General features: G+C 44.8%; 3 protein-coding genes across 5 annotated transcripts; 1 reads left to right on the top strand and 2 right to left on the bottom strand.

Moving 5' to 3' along the window:
* Positions 1-268: 268 nt before the first annotated feature.
* Positions 269-2,208, bottom strand: LOC146563497 (transmembrane protein 42-like). The gene is made up of 3 exons (XM_085290621.1): positions 1,988-2,208; positions 1,027-1,173; positions 269-893 (listed from the first exon to the last, which is right to left on the bottom strand). Exons 1-3 carry the CDS (start codon positions 2,180-2,182, stop codon positions 750-752), a joined length of 486 nt encoding a protein of 161 aa, XP_085146747.1. The 5' UTR covers positions 2,183-2,208; the 3' UTR covers positions 269-749.
* Positions 2,209-2,315: 107 nt separating this feature from the next.
* Positions 2,316-6,879, bottom strand: LOC146563496 (uncharacterized). 3 transcript variants are annotated; one of them, XM_085290613.1, is made up of 10 exons: positions 6,489-6,879; positions 6,173-6,357; positions 5,391-5,501; positions 5,079-5,219; positions 4,765-5,001; positions 4,298-4,673; positions 3,941-4,176; positions 3,667-3,842; positions 3,154-3,593; positions 2,316-3,028 (listed from the first exon to the last, which is right to left on the bottom strand). In XM_085290613.1, exons 1-10 carry the CDS (start codon positions 6,598-6,600, stop codon positions 2,775-2,777), a joined length of 2,268 nt encoding a protein of 755 aa, XP_085146739.1. In that variant the 5' UTR covers positions 6,601-6,879; the 3' UTR covers positions 2,316-2,774. The 3 variants fall into 3 exon arrangements, with proteins under 3 accessions (XP_085146739.1, XP_085146741.1, XP_085146740.1); XM_085290615.1 differs by having other exon boundaries at positions 5,591-6,879; XM_085290614.1 differs by lacking the exon at positions 6,173-6,357.
* kiaa1143 (KIAA1143 ortholog) lies at positions 6,877-10,019 on the top strand. Its single transcript, XM_085290616.1, has 3 exons — positions 6,877-7,086; positions 7,636-7,786; positions 7,922-10,019. The coding sequence occupies exons 1-3, from the start codon at positions 6,973-6,975 to the stop codon at positions 8,143-8,145; spliced, it is 489 nt and encodes a 162-aa protein (XP_085146742.1). The 5' UTR covers positions 6,877-6,972; the 3' UTR covers positions 8,146-10,019.
* Positions 10,020-10,065: the final 46 nt, after the last annotated feature.

Below are 10,065 nucleotides of genomic sequence, written 5' to 3'. Positions count from 1 at the left end.
CACACCGGAGCTTGGCTTTATCGTTCAGTAGTTGTCACTGACCCATGTGGAGAGGGTTTATTTTAAATGTTTACCTCCAGCCTTTAATCATTACGCTTCTGCCGACTACTGCAGCTGGTCATTTGCATATCTTTGTGTGAGCTTTCTAGCTTTTGTGGGCATTGTAAGGTAACATATTCAGCTGCAACTAGTTTGAACTAGTCGACAAAAAACGCTTCCTCAATTTTCTGGGCGTGCAGTCTTCTCCGGTGCTATCCCTAAAAGTACCACAAGGTGGTGCCAAACTCAAATCAATTGACTTTCTAATCATTCTCAATTCTTTAGAGTGAATTTAGCATGGTTGTGAGATGGCTGTTCTTCTGCACAAAATATGTGGTATTTAAGTGCCCTCATTTGTTCGACTTCCATTTTATTTATAAAAATATCCATTTCCACTCAGTATTCCAATGCAGAGCAAGTCACAGTGTGGTTTGTAATACATGCATCACACATTAAAAAAATCAACTTCCACACAGGTACAAAAAAAATAATAATATGAGGGTTTTTTGATTTTGTGCAAGTCCCAGGGAACCCCTCATAAAGAATCAGAATTCAGGTGAAAGTCCATAAAAAGGCAGTTGTTGTTCGTCTTATAGGAAGAACTCTTAAAAAGTATACATCAGTCAATTCTGCAGGCGGAGAACCTGACAGAACTGCTCTTTGCAGTCAACAGTTTTGAGGCTGCGCACTTGGAACAACTCCAACATGCATTACTTGTCCTTCTTGTCTGCTTCCTGTGGGTGTGTCTGAGGTGCTGAACCATGAAGCATCAGCAGTCCACACAGAGTGAGAGCGATGCCTGCCCACCACAGAGTTGCATGGCTCTCTCCAAAGAAGAGCCTCCCTAGCAGTCCCTGGACAGAAGAACACATTCACTATAAATATAAAACAGTAATCTGAATGTTGAATGCAAAGTCAAAATGTTTCCCTTTTGTTGTTATAGTGTTGTGAAAAATCAAATTAGTTCAGCATATGTAGAGAGCTTACAGAGGAAATGAAGTTGGATGCAGTGGTCGTGACAGTGGCCCTGGCTGTAGAGGTGGAATGGCGGAGTGCCTTGGAGAAGGTGGTCCACATGACTGCATTACAGGCGAATAGCAGGCCGCCGCACAGCAGCCGCAGGGGGATGTGGAGCTGTAGGCCAAGGTATAGCAAGACACACACGAAAACGTAACTTTACCCTCTGCAGCAAAAATGTCACGGCTTGGCTAAATACCAGAACTGAGTGCAGATCCTTAGTTCAGATTCCTAAACAGTGTTTCTCCATTTCCAATTAAGCATGCCCAGGAAGAACATATACTTTTTACCTCACAGCCTAAACTTTGACAAACGTGCCTGGTTAATGACCAAAAACCTTAAACCACCACCACAGTTAGATACAGAAAAACAATCATACAGCTGTTACTAATCACATTAATTTTGACTATGTACCGGCACACGCCCTAATTAATGACAATACTAACACCTGTTTGGCTTATGTTTTACAGCTAGATGCTGTACATGTTACTGAGAACAAAACTATCAGCTTGCATCATTAATGAATTAATTTATTATTCATATTAATCGGCAACAGTTTGTGCTCGTCTCGTATTAACATTCATTTAAGTCAGAGCTAACCTTTAAGTACACAGTAATTAAATGTTTTAAGGTATTTTATGGAGGCTTTAAGAGGCTTCTGATCACTTGCATGAATATTACTCCTCCAAGTTGTTACTGTTTTCTACCGGTGTCACACCGGCTGGCTGCCATCTTTGTTGTAGCAGTAGTCGGAAACGAGAAAACTCTTTAATAAATTCAGTGGAAGAGGCATTATGATCAAGGGTGTGTGTGTGTGTGTGTGTGTGTGTGTGTGTGTGTGTGTGTGTGTGTGTGTGTGTGTGTAACCATGCCAAGGAAATTAGGTATTTGTAGAAATACAAAAACAAAGATGTCAGAGAGTCAGTGTCACCCAGTCACAGGCTGCGCTTCCACCAGGTGTTTGATTCCAGTCGCTCAGCCGCGTCTCACACATCTCTCTCAGGTAGCTCGCACCGAGCGACAGCTTAGCTGACAGAGAGGCAGTAGCTGCCAAAAAGCCCGCTAATAACGCATAAAAGGACGCTGAAAACATTCCCGAACTCGGCTGGTTGTTAGAGGGCTCCATGTTAATCCTTTCAGACCGCAGTCAAGCCTGAGTTAAAGGATGCGAACAGGCAGACGAAAATTTTCACAATAAAAGCTTGTATGGCAGCTTCCTCCATTCGTCACTACACAACAGGACACACAATACAAAGGCCTGGTTTTTCACTAATTTATTTATACAGTAAAGTACACTCTGTCGCTGTCATCCGAAAATCTTACATTTCTTGCAGGTATAGATTACGCATTAACATCATAATGGCTCCTCATATAAATGCTTGTCAGTTGTTACTTTGCTCAGTGGTGACCAAACAGCTTCAGTGGTGATGTCATCGGACTCCGCTAGGATTTATTTTAAATAGGTAAAGAAACTACTCTTCATGGATAATGTCATTATTCATGGAGACACAATTTTTGATTAAAACTACTTTGGTTTTATTGTGAAGCTTAAGTGCTTTTTCCATATCATGCCTTCTCCCTCTTGACTGTAGCTGCTTTGTTGTAATTGGTTGTTTCCTTTCCGGGAATCTGATGACGTAGTTAGCGTTCGAAAAAAATCGCGCGGCTCCGGGAGGGTTCTGATGATTTCGAGGCCAGCCACTTTGTGGGTTCCACCCTCAGTCTGTGCAGCTGGAAACTCGGACCCGCTTTGCTTCCAGATGAAGCATACCATCCTCACTGCCAAACGCAGGTGTGAGCCCCTTCACCAGCCTGCCTAACGTCTCAGAAAGTTCCTGAAGTGTGTCTTGGCTTTCAGTGGTACATATTCTGTCCATGAGTTGTTTGGTGAGGTTGACACATTTCTTCCTCAGATATGACTTGCTCACTCGCTTGCGTGGTGGACTGTCACAGTCAGAGGTCACTTGTGTGTCTGCAAAGAAAGTTACACTAAGACAAATTTGCACTCCCTAAAATTTGAGGTAACAGGTTAATGATTGTGCGGGTAAGACAGTAACTTTTATGAAGTTCTTCTCTCATGTTGCAGATAAACCTTACCCTTGCAGGTTACTGGCTCACTGACTACCTCCGTGCCCCACTCGTCCACTGAGTCTGGGGTCATGGAGCAACACGTGGCATCCAGGTTAAGAAGCGGGTGTTCCCTGTATTTCAGGGATAACTGCTGCCACGTCCAGCCAGGGACCTTCTGGAAGACTGCACAGAAATGTTTGCATGGCAACTTGTACCGCCTCCAGTCATCGCACTGACAGGAGGGCAAGCTGTCGTCTGACCCAAATGCCAGTTCATAAGACTGGTCCTCCTGTGTCTCGCTCTTCACTCTGAACACACCGTCGCCCAGCTTGACCACGTGTCCCTCAGAGAGAGAGCTGTCCATGCAGCTCGTGATGTGTTGAATGACGTCTGCGGGTCTGTCCCACAGGAAAGGAGGGACACTGGAGTCACACTGTCCGTATGACCTCACATTAGCTTCAATGTACCTGAAAGAGAAACATTATTTTTGCTGACATGACGTGCACACTGAAGACAAGCTTGTGCAAATGGAAAACTTACGTCCTCCGCAGTTCAGGGATGTACACATGTGTCACGATGTCCAGCATTTCAGATAAAGCCCGGTCCCTGTAGTCCTCCAGGTATTTGTGCTTGAACAATTTATTCTGGTGTTCAGTCTCATGGTTTGTGATGATAGCTATATTCAGTGTCTCTTCTTTGAAGGCAGACACCCATCTCTTAAACAAAGCAAGATATAGCGAGGGTTTGTTGTGGCGATAGAATTTCAGCTTTCAAATGTCTCTGTGCAGGAGCTGCTTTTTTCTCAGATGCTTACCTTTGCTTTGGACAACCACGTGTCTGAAAACCAGCTCTGAAACGCAGGATTTTGTTCCCAGGTGTGGCTGGCCATCAGGGCCTTCACTGCCTCCTCGTACTGCTCTGTAGTGAGTGAGCTGGCTATCGCTTTCAGCTTTGTAAGAGCATCTCCTTTGTCAGCCACTCGATGCTCCTTCTGTATCCATTCGTCCCATGCCTTCTCCCTGTGAAAGTCACTGAGCAGCGCTTTGGTGCCTGCACAGAGGTAGAAAGAGACTGAATAGAGAGCACACTGATATATAATCATAACACCAACATGTATAAAAAGAGTAAAGATCCACAGTGATCACTTTGTTTTCATTTTAGCTCACCGTACCTTCAAACGCAGACTCAACAGCTTGGATTTCGGCAGCGTTGCAATCGACCATAAAGCTTGCTGGCCTCCAGTCTGCGTTCCAACACTTGAACACTTCCAGACCCTCTTTGATGGCTTCTGTTGTTTCTTCTTGGAGTACCATCACTCCCACAACGGAGTAGCAGATGTTAGTGCGGACGCACAAGAAGCACAGGGGCAGAGGGTAGCGGATTGTTCTGTAGGCGGCATCGAACACGCAGACATCTGCCCCATACAGGCGCAGCAGCCTCATCTGCCACAACGTTTGATGGCAGAAGAGGAAGGAGGCGTCCTCTGTACGGAGGCGCAGATGGAACTTGTCCTCAGGTGTAGCAGCACACCATTCTTCAAACAAGCCCTGCAACAAATACAATCTTTTTTTCTTTTTTATACGGACTAGTCACATGCTGGTGTTTTACCCAAACAGGAATGATAAAGGCGCCGCTCACCTCCAGGTTCACCTGATCGATTCTGTGCCGAGCCTGGTCCTTCACCTTAGCCATTATATTTCGGAGGTCCTTCTCTGAGGGGTAGTACCGGCGCCTGGACGCAGGGGGTGGGCTAGCTCCCTTAAAAAGCTCGGCTGTTACAAACTGAGCAAGATGACGCTTCAGCTCGCTGACCTTCCTCACGCCCTGCTTTCTGAGCTCCACCACCTGCTGCTCCACTCTTGCGTCCACGGGCTCCTTTAAATATAGCACACTTGTAGTTTCACATGGAAACACAGATTTTTGTCCTTTGTGAGGAGACTGTTGTTCGTTACCATTTCTCCCATTGCGTGCCCAGCATGCGCACTTGGCTGTGTAACAACATAGCATGTTCCCCACACAACTGGATCTCTCTCCAAAGCCTCTTTCAGCATCTTGGAGGCTGCCTTCTTACTCCTCTCCCTGTCTTCTTCCAACTAACATGCATGCAGATAGAAATCAGAGTGGTGATCATGGAGAGAAACATGTGCCGAAACAAAATGATTTAGTCTGAGTCCTAAACTCGTACTCCATGCCTTTCTCCTTTAAATTCAGCTGTCTTTGCTTAAAGGTCACATTCCTGTAGGAGAGCCAACATTTCCACTTACCTTGAATTTAGGGAATGTTGCGATCTTGCTGATTGATATGGCTGCTGGGCATCCCACCTTTTTACTAGACTGCGAGTTTGATTTGTTCCTAACTAAAGTGTGGTCAATCATCTGTGGATTATGGGAAAGAAATCAGTTAAATAATGCATTCAATAATTCATGTCAAGATTAGCTAACTTGAGCAGAACATCTAAGCATACTCAAATCAAACACTGAGAAACAGGTGGAGTCGTGCGCCTTTCTTAGTAGCTGTGGTTCACTGCTGTCCATTAGAAGTGAGCAGATTGATCCTAATATTGATAATATCCATGCCATCCAAGCCTATAGCACCTTAAAATGACAGTAGTTGATCCAAAGTGCTTTAGAGACAGGCACATCCAAGGTCTCCAGAAAGCCCCAATTTCAAAATAAATGAAAAACTAAAAGGTGTGTTTTGTTGTGGAAAAGTAAAAACCACACTGACTTATAGGCCATTAAATCGTGTTCAGAAATTGGACATTAATGAGGATTCGTCTGATAAATCATGACGCAATGCTCTCCACTACATAAGCTGCCTTTTCTAGGTTTAAAGTGTTGTCACTATTGGTCCTGTATTTACTTAGTATTGCATTGATACACAAATTTCAGTATCCCACAGCACTACTCCCAACTCGTCTACTCTGCGCGCTTTTTTCTCCAAGGCTGCAGCGTCATCGGTTGCCTAGCAGCGAAACAACCAATCCCTCGGCTCCTCGCATCACCAGCCAGCCTCTGTGTGTGTGTTGAACGCGCAGTGAAATCACCGTCTTTTTTGCCCTTTCCTCGGCATATCTCTGCTTCTGAGCTACGGCGAGGTCCTTGCCCTGATGGCAGACGAGCCTTTTAGAGCCCACAAACATAAATGGGACTCCGGTGAATTCAATGGCTGGCATCCCAGAGCCCCCAGCCCACTGCCAGTAGACGCGGTTTCCGGGCAAAGGATGCCAATCTGTGTGACAAATACAAGCACACGACCTGATAAGACCCCGGCGTTAACCGACACACTCACTACTGGACCATAGCAGGGAGCAGTGTTTACGGCTCTGCTGTCCAGCTAGCAGTCACTCTCCATTTCGTTACCTTTGTCATTATAATGGCGGCCCACGGAAAAGGTGATAAACTTAGTCTGAGACTCTTCCTCCAGTTCTTTAATAAAAGAGTCCAGATCGGCAGAGTTCTCAAACTGTCTCATGCTAATGCTTAACTTTTCATGCTCATACGGCTAACGGCGCTACGAGCAGTCACAGCGGAGAGTTTCCTTCTTCAAGTTAAATAGGGCGAGTTGCTGCTTTATGTGGAGGACATTCATCGGCTTAGTTTTTCTGCGATGTTTCGCTTTGAATCATCATTTAGCTTATCGTCCCTTGTGCAGATCCAATGTAGCACCAAGCAGCGCTGTGGCATCAACGTTCCCAAATCCATCAATGACAGTAGCTCCTGAAGTCACGTGACGCGGCGCGTTTTAGTGACGGTTTCTCTGTTTTGACGAGTCCGTGCTAGCCGGAAGTTGCTCGGATCTGCAGTCTGCATTCGTTGGCTGCTTGACTTGTTTTGCTTCTTTGCCATGAATAAAAATAAGGGCCGCGGAGTAGCATGGGTGAAGCCGGCGGAGCCGTCGTTTCTCAAGAAGTTTAAGAACGATGTGGGGTACAAAGAGGGACCGAATGTCGACACTAAGGTAACTACGCGGTTGGGTTAGCCGTGCCAGTTAGCTGCACCGGGCCTACCAAACCATTATCTCTTTCAGTTGTGTGACAGCTACACTTTGCGACGTTTGTTTCTGAGCGCAGGCGCATGGTGTTCATATAAGGAAGAATAAATGCTCTGAATCATAATTCAACGGAGGGTCCCATTCACTGAATTGAGCAGTGAGGCCGCACGAGCTACAGCTGTTCCTCCGGACCATCAGAGCAGTCTCGAACTGCGCTGCAGCGTTCAGCTGTGACTGCGCAGGCGTTCTACAACTGAATTTATGTACTCTACAACAGAAAGCCATGGCTTTTCATGAATGGGTTTGTTTTTTGTTTTATGAAGTTGTATTTTAAAAAAAAAACCACCACGACTTGAATCATGACTCTGAAGTACAGGTTCCTGATTTTAGTTTGAGTGTCGGGCTGCTGATGAAATGATTATCACTGAAATAAGAAACCTCGGTATCGTCATTCACAGTGAATGCAGGATTTCAAAACACTTCTCACACAGGCTAACGGTCTGTTTGCTATCCTAGCGTCAGGTGATGCCAACACTGGATGACGACAGCGGCAGCGATCGAGAGGACGAGTTGCCCCAGGTCGTGGTCCTTAAAAGTGGAGACCTGACTGCAGAGGAGGTGAAGAAGGTGAAGGATGAAATACAGGCTGGAGGCAGCTCAGAGAAAGGTGAGAGTCCAGTTCAATGATTTAATTACACCAGGAGTAAGAAAATATTTACATATGCATGCACTGTATACAGCATGTTAACATAAAACCCTGTGTTTGCAACCCTGCACATACATACCTCCGTCTGCTCCGCAGATGGTCAGCCTCCTGACGGTAAAATCCTTTTCAAGAAACCAGCCAAGCGCTCTTCCTCAGATAAATTCCAGGGCATCGGTGCTAGCTCCAGCAAAAAGAAGAAGAGCAGTGGAGGGGACAAGGAAAAGGAGGAAGAGGAGGAGGAGAAAAAGGAGGCATCTGGAAAGAAAGTTAAAAATAACAGCCTCCTGTCATTTGGAGGGGATGAGGAGGAGGAGGACTGAATGGAAGTGGTGAGAGTAGGCTGTCAGGAAACAGGAACATTGTACTGAGTATAAGACATGGTTCAACCTGTCCATTCTTTTTAAAGGACAGTGCTACTGTTTTTGCATGTCATTCATGACATATAGATTCATACATTTTTAGTAAAGCATAAAAATCAGCTGGCACAAACTGAATTTATTCCGAGTCGTCTCCGTCTGACTACAGGGATGATTCCGATTCATTTAACAGTCTGAGCAGAAACAGTGAAGCTGAGGGGGAAAATGAACATGCATCAAAGACGATGAGGTTATACTTCTGTTAGTGTAACTTTATCCTGCATCCATGTCAGGGTCACAAACTACACAAGGACATTTATACAGTACTGTGTTACTGATAAGAGGGGAGTTGGTTCAGCTGCTGTGTGAAAGCCCACTCTGACATGTTAGCAGGACGTTTCCCTGGTTACAGCTACCAGACTGTGTTGACTCGTGTCACTTTGTAGAACTTGGGGTTTGTTCTTTTCCAGCCCCGTGACTTTGTTTTAACATTTTAGTTTGCATGTTCTCGTGTGTGTTCTGTGAGGACAAATATGAACTGTTAAGGTGGTTTAGTTCTCAGGGGACTAAAGTCATGGCTGTGGGACAAGAATTCATATTTTCACACCTCAAAGTTTATAAATGTCTCAAACACAAGCAGAGAGATGTAAACCAGCTTCTGCTTGATTCTGGAGTTGATGAGTGAAGACACACATCACCGTATGGCTTTACCTCAGTGTAGCTCTTTCACACACCACAGGCAGGTAGTTGAAGCAGTGTCTCTGAACTGCACGGATTCTGAAACCAGCTCATCTACATGTTTTCAGGTGTAAATTTCTCCCGCGTTTGCGTCCATAAATAACCTGAACTGTGTGCTGTGCTATAGATCCAATCACTATTGTATAGCTGTGGTCATAGGACCAGGACTAATTAGTGGAAAATCAGTTGTACAGTGTGCCCCGCACCCCACCCTTCAAGCCCAGTGTAAACAATTGAAGCAGCAGCACGCAGAGAGCTTTTCTGTATCAAAGAATCAGTGCTAATGAATTCCAGCAGATTCGGTTTTCCTGAAATTTATTTGATGCAGCTTTCCTTAATTATTTTTTGTTATACTTCTAATCAAAGTCACAGCGGGAGCTGCTTGTGAATTTTAATTTAGAAAAACCAATTAATTCAGCTGCAGGAGCCGCTCAGCAGTGCTCTCCACAAAGCAAATCCCAAAGAAAAATTTAAGATCATCGGAAGCGGGTCTGCTCTCGCATTTAAAACACTGAGAGCTGCAGGGAGCTAAATTTGTCCAGCTTCAGTTTAGTGTACTGGAAGCAGTGGGGGTCTTTTTGTTTTTAAAGTATTACATGTAATGCGTCCCTTCATCAGACACAAACGAACATCAGCAGCTGATAAATGGATGTCATTAAATTCCAGGAGCAGCTAGTTTAATGGAAATTAAATTAACTTTGTGTGATTACAAATTAAATTGTCCCCATATGACAGCATTGTGAGTTCTTTCTTCAGGTTCCAAAGTGCTGCGGATCACTGTGTCACACTCTGAATCAGCCTGGATCTTTGTTGCTGTGTTTGAATCTTGTGTTGTGTGTGCTGAGGTGTGTGCGTGTCTGGCAGCCGTACGCAGGGGCTCATTGTAGAATCTTAAATACAGTCAGTCATGCACTGAATGTATGAATATTTTCTAGCTTCGACTGCGGAGCTGAACAGTTCATGTAGAAACGATGCATTTGTGTCAATGCAGTTGTGATGTATCCTTTTTTTTTTTGGTGTGTGCATCAGTTTTCATTGTGTATTTTTTGACAGTGCTACAACTCCTGTGAACTTTTGATATAAAAATATTAAGAAATCTTTGTTGGTTGTTTTTACTGTCATGCGTTGCCTCATCAGTGCCACCTG

The sequence above is a fragment of the Mchenga conophoros genome, linkage group LG11 (assembly GCF_057382185.1).
Source record: "Mchenga conophoros isolate Kocher_MC1m ecotype Shallow Benthic linkage group LG11, M_conophoros_male_GT1.1, whole genome shotgun sequence".
Lineage (NCBI taxonomy): Eukaryota > Metazoa > Chordata > Actinopteri > Cichliformes > Cichlidae > Mchenga > Mchenga conophoros.
The sequence above is the reverse complement of the archived record's forward strand: the minus strand, read 5'-3'. Positions and strand labels throughout refer to the sequence as shown.

Excerpts from the sequence above, each read along its gene's own strand:
- LOC146563497 (XM_085290621.1), bottom strand. The coding sequence starts at position 2,182 with ATGGAGCCCTCTAACAACCAGCCGAGTTCGGGAATGTTTTCAGCGTCC. Across the intron at positions 1,174-1,987 it reads GAAGCGCAGCCTGTGACTGG|CTCCACATCCCCCTGCGGCT; the intron begins GTGACACTGACT and ends CTTGGCCTACAG. Across the intron at positions 894-1,026 it reads CATCCAACTTCATTTCCTCT|GGACTGCTAGGGAGGCTCTT; the intron begins GTAAGCTCTCTA and ends TCTTCTGTCCAG.
- LOC146563496 (XM_085290613.1), bottom strand. The coding sequence starts at position 6,600 with ATGAGACAGTTTGAGAACTCTGCCGATCTGGACTCTTTTATTAAAGAA. Across the intron at positions 5,502-6,172 it reads AGGAAAGGGCAAAAAAGACG|ATGATTGACCACACTTTAGT; the intron begins GTGATTTCACTG and ends CATAATCCACAG. Across the intron at positions 3,843-3,940 it reads CGTGGTTGTCCAAAGCAAAG|AGATGGGTGTCTGCCTTCAA; the intron begins GTAAGCATCTGA and ends GCTTTGTTTAAG.
- kiaa1143 (XM_085290616.1), top strand. The coding sequence starts at position 6,973 with ATGAATAAAAATAAGGGCCGCGGAGTAGCATGGGTGAAGCCGGCGGAG. Across the intron at positions 7,087-7,635 it reads GACCGAATGTCGACACTAAG|CGTCAGGTGATGCCAACACT; the intron begins GTAACTACGCGG and ends TTGCTATCCTAG. Across the intron at positions 7,787-7,921 it reads TGGAGGCAGCTCAGAGAAAG|ATGGTCAGCCTCCTGACGGT; the intron begins GTGAGAGTCCAG and ends TCTGCTCCGCAG.